The sequence below is a fragment of the Cucurbita moschata genome, unplaced genomic scaffold (assembly GCF_002738365.1).
Source record: "Cucurbita moschata cultivar Rifu unplaced genomic scaffold, Cmos_1.0 Cmo_Scf00086, whole genome shotgun sequence".
NCBI lineage: Eukaryota > Viridiplantae > Streptophyta > Magnoliopsida > Cucurbitales > Cucurbitaceae > Cucurbita > Cucurbita moschata.
In genome coordinates, this window is record NW_019268602.1 from 622,266 (window position 1) to 643,776 (window position 21,511).

Genomic DNA, 21,511 nt, shown 5'->3' on the forward strand with positions numbered 1-21,511 from the left:
TTTTTTTTTTTTTTTTTTTTTTCTTTCTTTTGAAGTTTGGCATTAACTACCCTTTGCGTGGCTTCCTTTGGTGTGTGGTAAACCTTTGGGGCTGATCGGTGTAGTTCCCTTAATGCCATACCAAGTATTGATCATAGTGATCGAGGGGCCAAGTTTTATATCTAATCATGCTGTACCTTAGGCTTCTGAGGTACACTTGGAAACCATTTGCCTTTAAATTTGTACCAAATTTGAATTCAATAATCAACTTGCAGGAAATTAATTGAACGTGATAATCTGTAGCTTAAATTACAAGTTTAGTTAAGTTTAAATTTCCAGGGGGCTTTAATGCTTTGAGTGAAGATATTGTGTTTGAAGTTATTTAGTCACCTGTGTTAGGGATGTTTTTAGTTATGTTGGTGGTTTGTTTTCTACTGTTGTAATGCACCATTAGAAGGATTATCCATTCATAATTTAGACTATTATGTATAATTTAGCCAATCTACCTGGGGAAATGATAAGTCTTTGAGGGAGATTTCTTTTGGAATGCGATGTCGATGAAAATGCATTTCTACGGAAGTTATGATCATATCGGCATCTGAAATTGACTAGTAGACCTGAAATCAAGTCAAATCAAAGCTGACCCAAATTCGAAGAAGATAAGGGATGGCCAGTGTGCTGAAACCTACGCACATTCATCGGCATCCGCGTTCTCGTCCCATATTCGATCAGTCACAACGACATCGCAACCTCAAGCGCTCCATAGCGCAAATTGGATATCAACCGCGCCGTCAGTTCATCCGAATCACCCAGATTAAGTGCAAATATGAAGATTCTGGCAACGAACAGCCGCCTCGTTCTACTCCCACTGCCTTGCAACTCTACTCCGACATCGAGAGGTTTCCACCTTTCTTTCCCTTCTGCTGCGTTGCGGCTTCATCTTTTTTTTTCTTGGGAATTTCGTTGCTATTTCCTTGATTGTAATCAATCGGCCTGGTGAATGTTTTGCAACTTATGTTTGTTTTCTTGAATTAACTCTTGCTAGTTCAACATTTTCCCTTACTTACCTTTCAGTCCTGCTTTAATTCAATCGGGCATTGCTTAGAAATGCTTAAAAGTGCAAAATGAGAGAGTGAGCTTTGAGAGAGTACAAACGTTCAAGAAACGTTCAAGAAATGTTATGGTAGACAACACGACGACTAAGTGACATCTTATCATCCCCCAGCTAGCACACAGAGATTGGTTGTAGTATGTTGCTTATTGCATGGCGTTGTGGGTCTCAAGTCCAATTACTTTTGTAATTACTCTTTTTCAGTTTGTTGCAGTTGAATAGCTTTTTGTAATTTTCTTGGTTCCTGTTCATCTTTCTCTCGCACTTTTCAACATACATCTTAGAATAAAGTCCCTTGTTTCTTGACAATCTGATAGATAGAAGTCCTTTGTTTCTTGGCGTAGTGGGCTAACATAGGTAACCAAAGTTTGTGTTCTTGCATACCATTGCTAGGCTAAACTTTTTTCCTGTGTTTCCAGATTACTAACTGAGACAGTTAGGCAATCACAAGAGTCCTGGGGTGGTTTAAAAGACTGGACAGAAGTTGAGGTGATATACAATCGCCATATCTTTGTATTCCTTGATTTCCATGATTGATATCCATACATGTATTGGTTCATATCATCTGTGGAAAATATACTTTTAGCTTCAATCAACATATATTTTTATCAGCTAATAGCATCTAATAGAATAGAGCTGTTCATTTTTACCCCATTCTCTTCTCGTAAACTCATAAAAAGTTAATCTGCATTGTAAAATTTCAGGGAGCATGGGTTCTCAAACCACGTAACTCAACACCGAAGTACGTCGTACATTTTGTTGGGGGTGTATTTGTTGGAGCTGCACCTCAGCTTACATATCGCTTGTTTTTGGAGCGCCTTTCAGAGAAGTGAGGCTCTTGGATCTTATATATCTGTACTATACTTGGATTGTGATGGAACAGTTAACTGTGTTCCCTAGTGTTCTATTATCATACTTCCTTTCATAGTTCTTTGATCCGTACCAGGATCATATTAGATGTTTAGATGTTTAATGGACTATGAATCAGGGGTATTTTCATCATTGCAACACCCTACTCCAGTGGATTTGACTATTTCTTAATTGCGGATGAAGTGCAGTTTAAATTTGATCGGTGTCATCGGGCACTTTCCGAATCAGTGAGTTTTCTGTTCTCCATTTTTTCCCCTAAAATCTTGAAGGAAGAAGTTAATTAGTGAATTCATACAGGTTGGAGATCTTCCCATTTTTGGTATTGGCCATTCTCTGGGATCTGTCATCCACCTTTTGATTGGTATCGTATAATCTCTTTATGTCATGTCAGGAACTGATTTGGTTTGCAGCAAATCAAATGGGTTAGATTGCTAACCTATCTGTTCATCAGGATCAAGATATGCTGTTGAAAGAAGTGGAAATGTAGTAATGGCATTCAATAACAAGGTATTTTTGCCACAAATATTAAAGGAGTGACCTTCTCTCCGTTATAGAGAATTGACAAAAAGTTGTGTATTCACAGGAGGCAAGCTCAGCTGTTCCTTTGTTCTCCCCAGTGCTTGTACCAATGGCTCAAAGCATGGGGCCTCTCTTATCACAAATTGCATCATCACCCACTTTTCGTCTTGGGGTGAGACCCTTTTATGATCCTTTGTGCTGATTAATGTGCATAGTTTTTAGTTTTGAGATTAGGAAGTCTCATTTTTGTTAATAAGCACCTGCAGGCAGAGATGACAATGAAGCAATTTGAAAATCTTGGCTCTCCGATTATGAAGCAAGTTCTTCCTTTAGTTGAGCAGCTCCCTCCCTTGTACATGGACCTGGTGAGGGGAACACAAGATTTTACCCCAAACCCAGAAGAAACTCAACGACTCGTACGTCCAAAATAACGAAAACTATTTATGCTTATACTTGGTTATATAGTTTGATTGGGTGAAATAGTAAACAATGAGTTTTTAAGATGATGATATACCTGGCCTGTCTGTGGTCTGCACTTCACAATTAATGCAGAAGACACTCTTAGACTTTAGTTATAGGCTTGCACTAACTTGTTCTTGTGGAATGCTTGATCAGATAAAGTCATACTATGGCATAGCCCGAAACCTTCTCGTGAAGTTCAAGGACGATACGATCGACGAAACTTCGATGCTAGCTCAGTTGCTTAGCTCGGAGTCTGCAATAAGTTCGATGCTGGACATGTCAACTCGGTCGTTGCCTGGCAATCATGGGTTGCCCTTGCAGCAGGTCCTCCTTACTCCCTCCCTTCATCATCTCTTGCTGATTATTTGAAACTGAAGGGATGTTTTGCTGATTTAGGCCCTCCCCGACGTACCGCCAGCAATGGTGGATGCTGTAAGCAGAGGTAGTGAAGTTTTCACCAATCTAACTGCGGGGACACCTTGGGAGACCGCAGCGAAAGAAGTAGGGAACACATTTGGCATTGACTCAAAAATCCTTGGGGCTGAAGTAAGCAAGGATCTAGAGCTGCTGGTGGATGTGGTAACATCATGGATGGCCTCAAACATGGGTCCGAAACTGTTGAGGCCATGAATATTATCATGGCGTTCAGTTTAGCAGCCATCCCACATATTCAGTTCATGTCTATAATACACAAGTACTGCCATGATTCTGAATTGATGAACTTGAATTACAGTGAGTGATAATAATATTGTGTTTGAAAAGATCATATAGATGCCAATTTTCTGTAAGACAACATCTTAGATGCTACAAAATTCTTGTAGCTGAAGGCATGAGGTAACTTTTATGGGCTATGGGCTATGGGCTATTGTCGGTCTTATTTTCTAAAAGATGTTTCAAATTCATCGATCTTTAACAACTTCAGCAGTGAAATTGAACGGAAGTGCGAGAGCTATAGGATTGGTTTTCTCTGACCGACCACTGCTTTTTTTCTTATTGTAGCCTTTTTTAATTATTTGTTAGAAGTTTTTTTTTTTGTTGTTAGGGTCTTAATACTAAGAATGGAGTTCTAAATCTTTTGAATTTTATGGTTTAAAATAATTTATTAGTATGTTGTGAAATTAAAATGCTATGGAAATTACCAATATACCCTTAGAAATGAAGAAGTTAACCTATGGTACCCTTTTGAAAATGGACAATAAGTAAATAAATAAATAAATAAAGGCAATGTTGGTGTGTGGGGGTTCATTCATCTGAGTTGGAGGGCACTAACGGCGAGAGCAGCAGAAATGGCATGGAGAGGACAGCTATCCAAGAATTTGAAGGAGCTTCGGATCTTGTTCTGCCAAACCTCTCCTTCAAGCGCCCCCGCTAGGTATTCATTTTCTGCTTTCTCCTTCGCTTTGCGATCCCTTCTAAAAACAACAAATCCTGCTCCCGGAGCTTATTGTCACAAATTGTTGATTAATGGAGTTTCGGCTCTGACAGGACGTTTGTGGAAAAGAATTACAAGGACCTCAAGACTTTGAATCCCAAATTTCCTATATTGATCCGCGAATGCACTGGAGTCGAGCCGCAATTATGGGCTAGATATGGTACTTCACCCCCAATCATTTCATTTCGTTTTATTCTCTTCTCTCTAGATTTCGAGATTCATTCGGGCTTTGTTCGTCTTTGCTCCACATTCTTTTCATGTTGTTAATGATATGACGAAAAGGATTTTGCTGCTATACTGAAGCGCAATTTCATTTTGGGTTTATTTCGTCAAGCTTTGCAATTTTCTTTCTTTTCTTTTGTGAGCTGTGAAATTTGACTGGTCCTGTGGTGGTTACAATGAAGGTGACGTTTACATTCAGATTGTTTATGATTTTGTATGAATCATATTGCGTCATGTTAATGCTGTAAGTTTTTCATTTATAATCTCAGGTTTTGTAATGTTAGGTTTGCTCAATATCTATATTAATGCCCTTCGAGTATTACACTTTTATTACCTGCTTTCATTATTTTAGATGATTGATTTGTTCGCTTAACATTTTTTAAGATTTAGAATGATTTAGAACCATTAATCTTCATTGGGATGCTTTTATCTTTCCTTTGTTTTAATCAAATTTTATTATTTTTTGAGTTTATGGATTTTGTATCTTTGAGCATTAAGAAACAAGCTTGTTAAAGCACTCTCTCTGGACATTCGTTTCGTTATATGGATGCACCTAATTCGTGCCTTTTTAATGGACTACTTGGGAGGAGCACAATAGTCGGATCTTCAAAGAAAAGGGAAGTTCTTTTGATAGTTTTTTCTGAAAAAATTATCATTCTTGCAATGGCTGGGTGTCAATGCACATCTTATTTTAGCTTTTATAGCCTATGTACAAAAGGTACGGGCTACATCAGGAGTCTACTTAGAAGGTTAACCGCTGTACTAAAAGAAATTGAAGACATTCATCTATCTTTAGTTATGATCCTAAAAAATTTTGGGTCCATTCTCTCAAGGACTTGAATGTACCCAGCAACGCTACCATAATCTTCCTGTCAAATTATTATGACTCATTAGATTGTTTTGACATGGTGGACTTGAAAGGATTCATGTCCTATGTTATTTGCAAGGAAAAAATAACATGGACTCAAGAATGAGAGTTTAAAGGTCACTAAATTTGTACATCATACTCTGTGAAAGAAAAAAATTATGTCATTCTTTAAGTAATCAAAATTCTAACCGGCAATGTGATGAAGTTAGGTTTTTTTTTTCCCCACTAACATTGAATGAGCTCATATTGCCGGATGAAGTTAGGTTTTTTTTTTCCCCCACTAACATTGAATGAGCTCATTGTTATTTGTTCCCTCGTGAAGAACCACCTATCCCTTACTACATGTCTCTATTTGAAATGCCACTTTTGTCTCTATTTGAAATGCCACAAAAAGTGGTCGGAGATATAGAAAGATTATTCAGAAACTACATGTGGAAAGATGGCTCACACCTTGTTCGATGGAATATTATAAACCTCCCAACGAAAAAAGGAGGTGTGAGATCCCACGTCGGTTGGGGAAGAGAATGAAGCATTCTTTGTAAGGGTGTGGAAACCTCTTCCTAGTAGACGCGTTTTAAAAACCTCAAGGGGAAGCCGGAAAGGGAAAGCCCAAAGAGGACAATATCTGTTAGCAGTGGGCTTGGGTCGTTACAAATTGTATCAGAGCCAGACACTAGGCGATGTGCCAACGAGGAGATTGAGCCCCGAAGAGGAGTGGACATGAGGCAGTGTGCCTGCAAGGACGCTAGGCCCTGAAGAGGGATGGATAGGGGAGTCTCACATCGATTGGAGAAGGGAACGAGTGCCAGCAAGAACATTGGGTCCCAAAGGGGGTGGATTGTGAGATCCCACATCGGTTGGGGAGGAGAACGAAGCATTATTTATAATGTGTGGACACCTCTCCCTAGCAGATACGTTTTAAAAACCTTAAGGGGAAGCCCGAAAGAGAAAGCCAAAGAGGACAATATCTGCTACCGGTGGGCTTGGGCCGTTACAGGAGGCCTCGATCTTCTCTCGATAAAGAAGAAGAACAAAGCTTTCCTCGCCAAATGGATATGGAGATATCATCCTGAAGAGAAGGCCTCGTAGAGGAATCTTAAAAATGTCAAATAAACTCCTACATCAAACAAAAATCAACCCCTTCCATCTTCTACATAAGGGCCTAGAAACATCAAAACCTCATCACCGACCAAACTTGCCATAGGGTGGGTGATGGAGGAAGCACATCTTTTTGGACCAACCGATGATTGAAAACACCACGCTAGCCCTGAGGTATCCACTTTTGTATAGGCTCTCTCATAGCAAAAAAGCGACGATCAAATAAACGTGGAATGTTGTCAACAAATTTTGGGACCTGAAGCTTGGTAGGAATTTAAAGGATAATGAAGCAACGGAATGGCCGAATTAAGTCTTGACCTTGCCCCTGTGTTATTGTCAAACAAAGCAAACTCACTGATTTGACTCCCCAGTGCTGACAGGGTCTTTTCTACAAAATTTTTGAGGATGGACACAAGGGAAAAGGCAAAAGTAATATATCCCACGCTAGCAAAGACGGTATGGAAAGGACATATCTTCAAAAAAAAAAAAAAAAAAGCCTTACAGCACGCTTTCTCCAAATTGGTGTCCATTATGCAAGAAAAAAATGAATCAAAAAGCCACTTGTTTATGTAATGTACATACGCTCAGAATTTCTGGACAATAATTCACAATATATTCGGGTGACATCTCACATTTCCTAAGGAGGTAAAGGATCTATTGGATATGGTCTTAACGTACCACCCATTCAAGAATGCAAAAGCCCTACTATGGAAAAACCTCATCACGACTTTCTTTTAGAATTTGTGGAAAGAAAGAAATTAGATAATATTTGCAGAAAAGACATATACCTATAAAAACTTTTCGATAATGTTGTTTACCGAGGTATATTTTGGTGTAAACTCTCAAATATTTTTACTTTCTATAGTTATACATCCCTCATTGCAAATTAGGAAGGTCTTTTGCAAACGATATTGCGTCCCTTTTGTAAATTTCAATCATCAATTAAATTGTTTCTAATTAAAAAAAAAACTACAACTATTTATCAAAGACTTTTTATTTTATTATTTTATTATTTTTATTTTTATTATGTATCAAGAAGCGGTCAAGGATGATGTTATCATGGGTCTTGAAAGTTTGACTCATTTGAAATATCCCAGACAGCCTAGACATACTTTTTAATGATTATTTTGATGAAGAAAATAATTTTCAGGAGGAATATGGATAGATGATGAAGTTAAGTTTTCTTTGAGCTTGGATACCCTCAGATATTTTAGAACTAATCGATAAAGAATGTCAAATCTGTAGAATCATGGGGCAGCAAAGGTAAAAGTAAGACTGATGATCCATGGGGCTGGAGGAATATATAGGACGATGAAAAAAACTTCATGTGAACCTGGGGAAAATTTAGATATCGTGATTTTTCCTTTAATTTTATCAGAAATGTTAATGGTTCCTTTAAGTATCTCCCAAATTAAAGTTTTGAACTTCTATGGATTTCTATTTCTATCCATTCAAGCGTATTTGCATATGTTGGGTTTAAGGATTCCAGAATCCTCTGTGACGTTATTCAAAAGGCACTTGCAGACAAACGATCTGAGTTATAAAGCCACAACCACTTGTCTTCCACAGGCCTGACCATTGATTCAACAAGGGTATCCAGAAGAGAAATCCTTTCTTGGGCCTCCAAATCATTTAAGTTTCTTCCGAAGTTTAGGTCCAAGAAAATTTTGTGGAATCCCATAATTCACTTATAGGAAAGCGTTTGGAACAACGTTAATTCAGGAGAAAATTTCCCAGTATCTATTGTTTGCTCAATACCTGACATAATAGTTTCTCTTGAAACCAATGCCTCTTTCTGTTCGAAAGTGGCTTTCGAAGGGGCGAGCACCAATCACTTTTGGGACTCCATATTGTTTAAGCTAGTTATCAAATAAAGTTATTAATGGACTTCAATGCCTATTGAACTTCGAAATTTTAGAAGAACGTAAACGAGGCTGTAGAAGAGTGAAAATGGAAAAAGAGGAGGGCTTAAGATTTTGGTTCAAGACGGAGGTTATGAATTGATAAACAATTGTCGAGATTATCATCTGAAAATTGGAAGTGGAGGATGTGCTTTGGTTTGGCCTGATCATAGGAAATTGGTGAATGATAGTATATGTTTCTTATGAATGCTAATATCTCGCAAGTGTTTGACGTTAATAGCCATAACATTAGATAAATTCTTTTTAGAAGGATCAATAATTTGCTGAAATTTGGAGGTTATGTGATTGCAATATGCTTCTTATATGTTCGTCTTTGGTTAATGCAGCTGATTACATTTCCTTTCTCTTTTTAATTTAATAGATATGGGTGTTGAGAGGGTTGCTCGTTTAGAGGGTTTGAGCGAGGCACAGATCTCCAAGGCACTCGAAGACCTAGTTAAAGTTGGGGCATCCTGAAGGAGTAGTAATCTGCTGTGCTATTGTACTTGCAACAGACGTTAATAAATGCACGAGAGGAACTTCTGTGGAGATGCTTTTCTGTTTACATTCTATTCGCTCTTTTTTTTGTTCTTTGAGATTATTGCTCAAATACTCAGCTTGAGCAATCATGTTTCTGGGACGCATGTCTTTGTTTATATAAATAGTTTCTCCGGGAGGTATTATCAGAAGGAGATTTCTCATTTTTCCTAAAGGTGAATTTATCGCACTAGTAGTTTCCCGGAATTAGACTTGGAGGAAATTTATTTTTCTTCTTTTTCCTATGAAGGTTACGTTGTTGTTGAATGGTTGGGCAGCATTTATGCATCAGATACTGTGTTCTTATCTTCTATGTGAAATTTTTTGATGTAATATCATTTGAGTTCTGTCACCTAGTTTACAATCTAAATTGACATAAAAGTATTGCATGGTTTCTTATTCTTATGTTATGAAAAACTGGGGTGAGAAATAATTGTGGCTGGTTAAAGGCAGTTATAACTGGCTTCCTCTTTGACTTATGGAGGGAATTGAACTGGTTTTTCTTTAAGGCAGACATGGCAGGATGTGCAGAAAGAAGCAAGAGGGTTTGAAGCTCCCCCTTCAGGTTTTTCCAAAGCATAAGAAAGATGGTTGTGGTGATAGCAAAAGCAATGCTGAACTTCTGGATGAAAGTTAAGTTCTTCCACTGATTTTATTTTCATTTATTTATTTATTTATTTATTTGAGAAAGCGCGTGAGAAAATAATTATGCATGGGACCTCAATTCTTAAATAAGAATAATTTTTCCTTTTTCTCCCTTGTCGGTTCGTTTGTCCCTATCCCATCTGCTTACTAATTCTTATTCATTTATTTGCTTTACTGATTTGGATTCCTTATGGTTTCCTATGTCTCTCCACATTTATTAATACCAATTTTTTTTAACCTATACTTTGTTCATTATTGGATTCTGAAAAGTATAAATCTTTTTTTTTTTTTTAACTTCTACTCCAACTAGTTTCATCCATCCATTTATGAGATAGATTATATTCTTGAAATATAACTGGTTCTTTTTTAATATTATAATTGGAATATAAGGTTAGTAAGAGTTGAGAAACATGTGAGGAAATGAAGTGGAAGTGGTTTGTGGTGGAATTACATTCTTAGTTTCTTGAACTTCAATTTTTAGTTCCCATTTTGATTTGTCTTCAAATCTCAACCTTTGTTTGTGTATATTATTTATTTATGTCTTAAGGAATATATACATAAAAGAAGAACCCAAGGAATTGGAGCTATATCAGTTTCTTCTTCTTTATGTTTTTCATTTCCCACTATGAATATTCTTTGCTACCTTCCACAATCTTCAATCAACCACGAACACAAGTGGTTTGAAACTGGAACATTTGAAAATATCAGCTATTCCCAGTTTCAATGCACATCATATTAATTCATAGGTTTGAAAAAAATCATCTATCTTACACACACTTTTAATATTGTTTTTAAATCATTTTCTAAATTTAAATGCAACTTTTTTTTATCATAAAATTGGTTTTGAATTCGACAAAAATGATACTCCCAAACATAACCTACTATACCATCATCTAGAAGACTAAACGTTTGAATTTTGATCTTGACATCTAAAGATCTCAACATTATTTTTCTTCGTATTCATAGCGACGACAAAAACAATATATATATATATATATATATATATATATTTTGGAGGATGGGTACGTAGGCGTGAGTGTGACAATGGATGAGGGGGAAGCAAAGGCGTGTAAGTTGGGGCATCTCAAAAGCAACAACAGCGTGTATCAATGTTCAAATTGGGGCATCCCAAAGTATGCGTTTGAAATTGGAGACAACTGACAAGTAACCATATACAGCATATGATGGGCCACCGAGCTTCTTTCAAACACGTTTCACTCTTCTTCTTCATTCTAAAAAAGTCTTTGATTTTATTACCCAATACCACCCAATACCATCTTAACGGTATAAATAGTCTTAAAAATCGGTGTTGATTTATGAAGCTAGAATTCACTTTTAGGAATAGTTCAAGTTAAAGAAAGTAATTCACTTTTAGGAATAGTTCAAGTTAAAGAAAGTAATCTATTTAGGTGGTAGAAAAATGTTGAAACTATTAAATACGAAGGAGTGTTATAATTTAAAGATTATGTGATGGATATAGATTTATTTAGAAAGGAGCACATGGGCGACGTAAATAAAATAATTAGGACGACAAATGAGATGTTTGAGGAATGGAAAATTAGGAGGATAGATGCATGTGAAGTGAAGGAAAAAGGGAAAAAAAAGAAGAATAAAATAGGGAGAGGTGCATGAAAAACTTGGAAGGCATGAGATAAGTGGCGGTAGATTATTTGTATTGTAGCGGCGAGAGGTTAGTGGGTTGGGTGGATGGATATCATAAACAATCTTAATTAATATCAATTTATAAGCGATAAGGCGCTGAAAAGGGCACCCAAAATGCAAATCCAATGCCCTCCCTCCCCTTACGCCTCTCCGTACATACACCAGTTGATATTAAAAAAGGGTAAAGAAAGGCATGGATCTTGCCAATGCCAATGAACATGAACTCTCTTCCCTTTTTCTTCCAACTTTCTTTTTGTTTTAAATAATGGGTTGCTTTAGGGTCTAGAAGCCTATGAAATTATATAATTGTTTCGTTGAAACCAGGGGTTGGAGTTATATCAACAATCTTGCCCTTTCCATCCTCTTAAATCATGTAATCTTCAAGGCCGTCGGCCGCCATAATGACCTCATTCTTATTTTAAAGAATTTGGGTTGGAAAATGCATACACGTACAATCGTGACTAAGATTATAATGGAACCTGACTCGAAGTGCATCACTTTTATACGCAACATTTTCATGCATACAAACTTTCATACATGTAACCTACATGCATGCATTGCTTTCATGCAAGAACATGTTTAACCTTTCATGACTTTTATGAACACATACATGTATAATAAGGTATCACACGTAGAAATTTCTCGTATTGCACAACCACATGTAGCATACATCGCCTCAATCACGTATCCCATGACTTTATTAGTACTTAACTGAATATAGGTCTTTCATTTCCAACTAACAATCAACTCCTAATGTAAGAGACCAAAGCTTGTATTTAATTGTCGCAGTTTTTCAAATTCTCAATCAATTACTAAAGAGGAAGAATTCCAACCAATCAAGAATTGTCGATCCCACATCAATTGGAGAAGGGAATGAAACATTGGTTATAAGAGTATATGGAAATCTCTCCCTAGTAGACGTAGACACGTTTTTTAAAATTATGAGGCCGATGACAATATGTAACAGGCCAAATCGTATAATATTTGCTAGCGGTATGTTTATGTTGTTACGAATGGTGTTAGAGCCAGATATTGGGTGCTGAGCCAGCAAGGATATTAGGCCCCATATGGGTTGATTCATTCATTATAAGTGTGTAGAAACTTCTTCCTTCCTAGTAGATGCGTTCTAAAACTATGAGATTAGTGACAATACGCAACGAACTAAAGCGGACAATATTTAGTAGCAGTGAATTAAGGTCGTTACATCACCAATATAGAAGGCATATAACTAGATGATGATTTGACCGGAACACAAATAATAAATGTACGATTACAAAGGAATTAAATGGTTTAANCAATGGATGAGGGGGAAGCAAAGGCGTGTAAGTTGGGGCATCTCAAAAGCAACAACAGCGTGTATCAATGTTCAAATTGGGGCATCCCAAAGTATGCGTTTGAAATTGGAGACAACTGACAAGTAACCATATACAGCATATGATGGGCCACCGAGCTTCTTTCAAACACGTTTCACTCTTCTTCTTCATTCTAAAAAAGTCTTTGATTTTATTACCCAATACCACCCAATACCATCTTAACGGTATAAATAGTCTTAAAAATCGGTGTTGATTTATGAAGCTAGAATTCACTTTTAGGAATAGTTCAAGTTAAAGAAAGTAATTCACTTTTAGGAATAGTTCAAGTTAAAGAAAGTAATCTATTTAGGTGGTAGAAAAATGTTGAAACTATTAAATACGAAGGAGTGTTATAATTTAAAGATTATGTGATGGATATAGATTTATTTAGAAAGGAGCACATGGGCGACGTAAATAAAATAATTAGGACGACAAATGAGATGTTTGAGGAATGGAAAATTAGGAGGATAGATGCATGTGAAGTGAAGGAAAAAGGGAAAAAAAAGAAGAATAAAATAGGGAGAGGTGCATGAAAAACTTGGAAGGCATGAGATAAGTGGCGGTAGATTATTTGTATTGTAGCGGCGAGAGGTTAGTGGGTTGGGTGGATGGATATCATAAACAATCTTAATTAATATCAATTTATAAGCGATAAGGCGCTGAAAAGGGCACCCAAAATGCAAATCCAATGCCCTCCCTCCCCTTACGCCTCTCCGTACATACACCAGTTGATATTAAAAAAGGGTAAAGAAAGGCATGGATCTTGCCAATGCCAATGAACATGAACTCTCTTCCCTTTTTCTTCCAACTTTCTTTTTGTTTTAAATAATGGGTTGCTTTAGGGTCTAGAAGCCTATGAAATTATATAATTGTTTCGTTGAAACCAGGGGTTGGAGTTATATCAACAATCTTGCCCTTTCCATCCTCTTAAATCATGTAATCTTCAAGGCCGTCGGCCGCCATAATGACCTCATTCTTATTTTAAAGAATTTGGGTTGGAAAATGCATACACGTACAATCGTGACTAAGATTATAATGGAACCTGACTCGAAGTGCATCACTTTTATACGCAACATTTTCATGCATACAAACTTTCATACATGTAACCTACATGCATGCATTGCTTTCATGCAAGAACATGTTTAACCTTTCATGACTTTTATGAACACATACATGTATAATAAGGTATCACACGTAGAAATTTCTCGTATTGCACAACCACATGTAGCATACATCGCCTCAATCACGTATCCCATGACTTTATTAGTACTTAACTGAATATAGGTCTTTCATTTCCAACTAACAATCAACTCCTAATGTAAGAGACCAAAGCTTGTATTTAATTGTCGCAGTTTTTCAAATTCTCAATCAATTACTAAAGAGGAAGAATTCCAACCAATCAAGAATTGTCGATCCCACATCAATTGGAGAAGGGAATGAAACATTGGTTATAAGAGTATATGGAAATCTCTCCCTAGTAGACGTAGACACGTTTTTTAAAATTATGAGGCCGATGACAATATGTAACAGGCCAAATCGTATAATATTTGCTAGCGGTATGTTTATGTTGTTACGAATGGTGTTAGAGCCAGATATTGGGTGCTGAGCCAGCAAGGATATTAGGCCCCATATGGGTTGATTCATTCATTATAAGTGTGTAGAAACTTCTTCCTTCCTAGTAGATGCGTTCTAAAACTATGAGATTAGTGACAATACGCAACGAACTAAAGCGGACAATATTTAGTAGCAGTGAATTAAGGTCGTTACATCACCAATATAGAAGGCATATAACTAGATGATGATTTGACCGGAACACAAATAATAAATGTACGATTACAAAGGAATTAAATGGTTTAAGAAAGATTTAAGTTAAAAATATATAAGATTCATCCATGTTATGTGTTTATATAATACTCCATCAATAATTGTGTCCATAGATGAGAAAAGAGGGCACATGTAATGTAATAGATTTAGGTGGAGAAAAATAAAAAAAGAATCAATTACGTAATTCATCCCAATATACTTCAATTATTTGTCTTCTTTTAAATTTCTCAATTAAAAAAATTCAAAAAGTGAACTTTTTTAAATTTATTGTAATAAATTCCTTTTTGAAGAGACGCTTTTAACCCTCCACAAAACTTAAAACCAATGGAATGGATTTGTGTTTGGCGGTTTGTGTCGGATATAATTTTGAATCAATTGGGGGGAGGCGCCGTTTCCAGCGCCAGATGGTGAAGCCAACAAAAATAACCGGCGAATCAGGAAACGCCACGTCGGTTCTATATATTTATGACAAACGTCTTGTTGGAAGGTCTTGGGTGAGGGGTCAGTTATGGATTTTGGCCCTGTTTCTGTCACGTGATCCCCACGCGCCTTACATAATCATCATTAATCTTTGATCTCTTTTACTAAACCCTCCTTTAATTGTGGGTTTACTAACATAAATACAGAAGAAGAATCTGATCTCATCTAAAAACTCCAAAAAAAAATTTAAAAAGAAAAAAAGAAAAAAAAAAGAATGCTGTTCGATAAAAAAGGAGAAGAAGATTTGTATTATATATTTTTGGTTGTGGTTTCTGGGTTGGTTGGTTCTCTCTCGCATTCAGTTTGGTTGGAACTATAAATAAGCAACTTGGAAGCTTAGGGTCCAATGGAAGTTGTTGAGAGAGAGAGAAAGAGAGGGAGAGAGAGATAAAGGGGAAGCATAGTGTTTTCCCCAAACTGGGAATCAACGGCTTTCCTTCTCTCTAAATCAATCAATCAATCAATCAATCTCTGCATCTCCCTCTTCTTCATCGTCTTCAGTGACTCAGAGTCGTATGGTGTTGTGTTGTAATGGCGGGCCGTAAAGACATGGGCAACTACGAGCCTATCAAAGGAGCCGACGACTGTGATCTCCCCAATGACACTGCTATTCTCATTAATCCCGATTCCCTCACTCTCATCTCGCTCTCCAAGCGCTCTAATCCCACTGATGAAGATGTTGAGATGGCTCTTCGTGATTCCCATTCCACATCTCCTCTTCCTCTTCACAATGCCACTTCTCTCACTCCTGCCGTTTCCTCCAAAATCGACGACCCTCAATTTTCCTCCTCTGCTTCGACCCTTCACCATCGCCACCGTCTTGTTTCGCTCGATGTATTTCGCGGCATCACTGTTGCGGTAATCACTTTCGATTCTTTCTTTTTTTCTTCCATGATTGCTTGAGTTCTACTTCTTTGTTATTCTAGGGTGTTCTTCGTTGTTTGGCCATTGGGATCTCTCCAAGGAAAGAACAAGGGTCTCATTGTGGACTTGTTTTACTATTTTGTATATATATTTTTTTTTTATTTTTTTAATATCTGGATTTGACTTGCCCAAGTTTACTGGGCGTCGGTGGAGATTGGATGAAATAATATCTATTTGACTTTCTAAAATTGAAGTATTAAGTGGAGGGGTTTCAGTTTTTAGCAAACTCCTCTCGCCAGTATTAATCGCGCAGCTTTGATCCTCGAATGATGGTATGAGCTCCTTCACTTGGGGGCGATTTTCAGGGGAAGGGATCCAACCTAATTTTGACCATCTTCCGAATTTTTAGTTGTAGAAAATAAATAACTTTTGTTACCATTATTTCAAGCTATCCTCCCTCCTGATTTGTTTTCGAATAAAAACATACAATTTTCTGCAATCTGTCACCATCCATTTTAAATAAACAAAGGATGCTGATTAGGGAAGCATAGTTTGGTAGTGCAGAAACAGGGGTGGCCATTAAATGGGTTTAGAGATAATATTTTACGGAACCGCGTGGAGTGAAGCCTATCTTGTCTCTATAGGACATGCATGATAGAAAACTGTGCAAGACGACGCTGCAAGCTTCATGGTCATACTGGTCGTCGTTAATGGCCACCGGTTTAAAAGGTGCTTGAAGAAGAAGAAGAAGAAGAACCCTTCTTTCTCGTGTGTTTTCTTTCAGGATTTGCCCTGAAGAAAACATGACAAAACACTGCCTTGCGGCAACTTTACTCTTTTAGGCACCCATGTTAGATGTGGACACGCACTGATCTCGTTGCATCTTTTGACCCGTTCCTTTGATTTGATCTTTCACCAGTTTCTGCTTAGGTGTAGGTGTCGAGCAACATCTTTCTGGTGCTTTCAATTACTTTAGCAATTGTGGGTTTCCGACTGGGCAAGGTTTCGTTTTATCGAATTGGTTATTGTCCAAGGTTGCGTCGAGGACTGACATGTTTGGATGCTTTACATGTCACCATGCCCAACTATATGGGGCGCTTGATAGTATTTTTTTTGGGATTCTGTGGAAGGAAATGGTTGGTTGTCAATTTGAAATAGCGTATAGGGAAGGCTACCAATTTATGGCTGACTCCACAAAGTTAGTAACACTAGTGCCTGAAGTTTTGACAGGGAGGATCCATCAAAATTTTACCTTCTAATTAAGTATATAATGTTATAATAGTTCCTTCTCTCTCACAAAAGTGGAAGTTAAGAAGATCTGGGGTTGGACGTAGTAACTGACGTTTTTTTTGTTGAGAAATATATTAATTCTTTGTAGTTGTTAGCAAAGCTTCAAACCGGAGATTGTGATGAACACATTAAATTAATAGATTAAGTTCAACAAGTTGGCGTTGTTTTTAATTATGTCTGTTGAATGATGCATGACAGTGCTCAATGGGAAAGAAAATAAAGTAATACGCTTCCTTGTTATGGTCTCCTTTTCCGGTTTATAGAGATTAATGCTGACGATGATTTGATGCTTTTCCTTGCAATATGTAGCTCTGAAATGATATTCATAGATCATAATGAGTGCCTTTTTATGTTGTATAATGCATGGCCAGAGACTACAGAAGACAGATTCAATATATTAATTGTAGACATCCAAGGGCTCAACCTCAGTTCAAACAGAAGGGAATTAATTGTTTCATTTCATCCTTATTTGTTTGCAGCTAATGATAGTGGTGGACTATGCTGGTGGGGTTATGCCTGCAATAAATCATTCACCATGGAATGGGTTAACACTGGCAGATCTTGTGATGCCATTTTTCCTTTTCATTGTTGGAGTTTCACTTGCCCTTGCTTACAAGGTAGTCCTTTATTCTTTGCCCTTTAAATTTCTACAATCAATTTTGAATGATTTAGAGTTCTGTAGGGGTCAGGCAACCCACTGCTATGACCTTCCATTATTCCAACTACTTTTTACCCCCTCAAATGGTCAAATTTAGTAGATTATTATTGTTTTTCCTTTTCCCCCAAGTGAAGAAGCTTATTTTTATTTCCCTTCCCCTGTTCCCTAGAAAATTCCAAGCCGAGGCATTGCAACTCAGAAGGCTGTGTTACGGACGTTGAAGCTTCTGTTCTTAGGCCTCTTTCTTCAAGGTAATATTCCAGAAATATAAGATTTATGGCTTTCTCCTCTGCAAAGTTTGAGGAAATTTAAAAGTTATTGAACAAGAGATTGTTTTAAATATCAAATGAGACTATTTTGTGAGGTCTATTCTGAAAAAATAATCTTCTCTGTTCAGGTGGGTTTTTCCATGGCCTAAACACTTTAACTTATGGAGTGGATATACAGCAAATTAGATGGATGGGTATCTTACAGGTCATTTCTTCCCTTTACATTGATTATGTACCTTTAAATTCTTCAATTCTTTACTGTTTGACTATCTACTCTTTTTAGTCATTTCATTTGTAGTTTTCTTTTTAGTCATTTGATTGATAGTTTTCTTTTTATTCCCTCCCTACAGAGAATTGCAATAGCATATTTTCTTGCAGCACTGTGTGAGATATGGCTAAAGGGCAGTGATTATGTGAATTCAGAAACTGCATTGCGGAGAAAGTATCAATTACAGCTGTAAGATTCTTGTAGTCGTTTCCCTTAACTTTTTCCTCTTTCTTCAATCATAAAGTTAAAGAAACTCAGCTTGTAGTTGATCAACTTCCTTTCATCAGGATTGTGGCCGTCATCCTCACCACGTTATATCTTGTCCTGTTATATGGAATGTACGTTCCTGATTGGGAGTATCAAGTTTCAAGTCAAACTGTCTCCCATGTGGCTTCTCCAAACATATTTTCTGTATGCATTGATTGCTCCTTTGAATCATATTACTTTAATTCAGGGTTCAGAAGATCAGAATAGTTATGATTGTTTGCTGAATGACTGTTTCACTAAATACCCAATTTCAGGTGAAATGTGGCACACGCGGTGACACTGGACCAGCCTGCAATGCTGTGGGAATGATAGATCGTAAGATATTTGGTATTCAACATCTGTATAAAAGACCTATTTATGCACGGTCTAAGGTAAATATTTGAGGACACTATTATTTACTCTAAAGGAGTGGGCTTCTCCTGAAAATTCATGCATCTTTTTTCGTCTGTTCTCAGCAATGCAGCATTAATTCACCAGACAATGGTCCATTGCCTCCTGATGCTCCTTCCTGGTGTCAAGCTCCTTTTGATCCCGAAGGGCTTTTAAGGTATCCATGTTTCTTCTGATTCTATAAACACTCATAACAATGTATCGTTTATGTGCGAAGGAAACAATTTTCAGTTTGTTTGTTATTCTTATTGTATGTCGTTGCATTTTGCAGCACAGTGATGGCTGTTGTAACCTGCTTGGTTGGCTTACATTATGGGCACATCATTGTCCATTTCAAAGTGAGTGACACTCTTTACATTGTAAAATTTCTTTGCGGAAATCAACGATTTCTTATCCATCAACAAACTATTTGCAGGATCACCGAGATAGAATGCTTCATTGGATCATCCCCTCATCGTGTCTGATTGTGCTGGCCATTGGCTTAGACTTCTTAGGTGAGTGAGATTTGGCTAAATGAGGTTGAAGGGAGGACTTGTAGTAACTCAAAACTCATTTGCAGGGATGCATATAAATAAGGTTCTTTATACGGTTAGTTACATGAGTGTCACTGCTGGTGCAGCCGGTCTTCTCTTCACCGGGATATACTTGATGGTATAAATCCACATCCTTCTGTGATCTCTACTTGATGGTATAAACCGGTCATCTCTTCACCGGGATATACTCGATATGGACATGCACGGTTATTGATTGGCTGTGTGCAGGTTGATGTGTACAGATGGAGGCGCATGACTGTGGTGATGGAGTGGATGGGAAAGCATGCATTGGTTATATACACACTCGCAGCCTGCAATGTGCTGCCTGTGGTTATCCAAGGCTTCTATTGGGGGCAGCCTCAGAACAACATCGTAAGTTTGCTTCTGGTTCTGAAAATGACACAATCTAATCCCCATTATTAATTAAAGTGTGATTGATTCTGAGATGCTATATATTATTATGCCATGCCATTGCCAGCTGAGGCTAATTGGAATTCCAACGTGAAAGTGGTGTTGTGGAGAAAGATAGAGATGTGTTTTGAGAGTCCAAATGCTCTGCTCTGATACAAAGGTCTGTCCATCCTTTGGAATATATATATATTTATAGGTAAGCCCCCATGATGATGTATGATATCCATTGGGGTTGATTGGTATTTTCTATTGAAAAAGAGGAAGGAATAATAGTATAGAGGGATGTATATGGCTGCTGGTTCGATCACTCGTTCAGCTCGTCCGGAAGTGGAGATTAGTTTAGTTTTTAGTTTAGTTTAGTTGTGTAAAATATTTAGAAGGCATGGAATGGAAGTTATAGATTATTTGGTTGAAAACTGGGTGGCATCTTTAGAAGAGATGATGGAATTGATGATGAGCTTATTGTTTCCTCCTCGATGTATGCAGCAAAGTTATACAATGATGAGATGATATCATTGATTGATTGATTGATTGATTGAATGGATGATATTCTCTTCTACTTTTCCATCTCTTTCTTTCTAATATTTTGGTAGACGTGAGGGAGCCTTTTCAACAACCTGCTTTATTACCCCCAAAAAGTTACTCAAACTCCAAGAATCCGATTCAAATATCTTCTTAGAACTTTGTTGATAGTGAGTGAAGGGGAAGTGGTGGATGGATATGAGCATATACCTAAATAAGAAGTGGGTGGGATTATGAGTTCATGTATCCTGGCCGCGTATACGGGGGAGGCTTCAAAAGCATTAAATGAAGGAGACCAAGTATTGGAAATTGGAGAATCACGTTGGATGTGGCTGAAGGTTTGGGTTTGAGGCCGCCGGCGTCTCCTTCTGTAACCGCCGCTCCCTTCCAAGCAAAAAGTAAAAGATGGCTGCTTCTGTGTGTCTAACCTACCAACCCCTCCTCTCTGTTGAAATGAAGTTCAACGCGGTGCGCCTTTGTTGACCAAAATGGCTGAACCTCTTCCTTGGCGTTTGTGTGATGTCACAAACGACGCATCCCCATTTCCCTCAACTAACCCCACTTGACTTTTAGGACCCTCACCCCCCAAACTTCTTTGTTTCTTGATGTCTCACCTTCTAACACATATGATGCTTGAAGTAGCGCCAAGATTACGAGCATGATCACAGTAGGGAGCATCCATTTTAAGTAATCAACTGGAATCAATGCTACACATCAGATCATCTCTACCACACAAACCAAAACACTGAATACTATCAACTTGTGACCAACTCAACCCAACCTTAAATAAAATTTATATTTACTTGAAAATTAAACTATTCTCCCAAGTTTGGTACCCAACTGATTCTATCATGACATAATATTTATGAACTCATGATCTTCCCCTCAATTAGACAATATATCTAGCTGAGCATGGATAGAGATTCGCTATGGGCTAGTGGCACATGTAGGTAGAGGCATTCGTGCTCCTCTTCACAAGATTAGCTCTAGCGTACACGCGCATGTTGAGTGCATCTGAGTTCTAAGGCATGGCCATGCATGTGTAGCCTAGTTGTCTAAATTCTCATTTCATAGGCT

At 37.5% G+C, this 21,511-nt stretch overlaps 3 protein-coding genes across 3 annotated transcripts; all 3 read left to right on the forward strand.

Annotated features, from left to right (window-relative positions):
- Positions 1–402: 402 nt before the first annotated feature.
- On the forward strand, positions 403–3,713 carry LOC111439175. Its single transcript, XM_023076940.1, has 10 exons — positions 403–878; positions 1,510–1,579; positions 1,795–1,919; positions 2,079–2,187; positions 2,258–2,321; positions 2,412–2,467; positions 2,544–2,651; positions 2,746–2,895; positions 3,095–3,265; positions 3,338–3,713. Exons 1-10 carry the CDS (start codon positions 646–648, stop codon positions 3,569–3,571), a joined length of 1,320 nt encoding a protein of 439 aa, XP_022932708.1. The 5' UTR covers positions 403–645; the 3' UTR covers positions 3,572–3,713.
- Positions 3,714–4,140: 427 nt separating this feature from the next.
- Positions 4,141–9,332, forward strand: LOC111439176 (NADH dehydrogenase [ubiquinone] 1 alpha subcomplex subunit 2-like). The gene is made up of 3 exons (XM_023076941.1): positions 4,141–4,313; positions 4,427–4,533; positions 8,845–9,332. Exons 1-3 carry the CDS (start codon positions 4,228–4,230, stop codon positions 8,937–8,939), a joined length of 288 nt encoding a protein of 95 aa, XP_022932709.1. The 5' UTR covers positions 4,141–4,227; the 3' UTR covers positions 8,940–9,332.
- A 5,876-nt stretch (positions 9,333–15,208) lies between these two features.
- LOC111439139 (heparan-alpha-glucosaminide N-acetyltransferase-like) lies at positions 15,209–20,477 on the forward strand. The gene is made up of 13 exons (XM_023076881.1): positions 15,209–15,820; positions 17,596–17,733; positions 17,944–18,025; positions 18,172–18,248; positions 18,394–18,500; positions 18,599–18,722; positions 18,833–18,949; positions 19,034–19,125; positions 19,240–19,306; positions 19,384–19,462; positions 19,528–19,619; positions 19,730–19,873; positions 19,980–20,477. The coding sequence occupies exons 1-13, from the start codon at positions 15,494–15,496 to the stop codon at positions 20,004–20,006; spliced, it is 1,473 nt and encodes a 490-aa protein (XP_022932649.1). The 5' UTR covers positions 15,209–15,493; the 3' UTR covers positions 20,007–20,477.
- Positions 20,478–21,511: the final 1,034 nt, after the last annotated feature.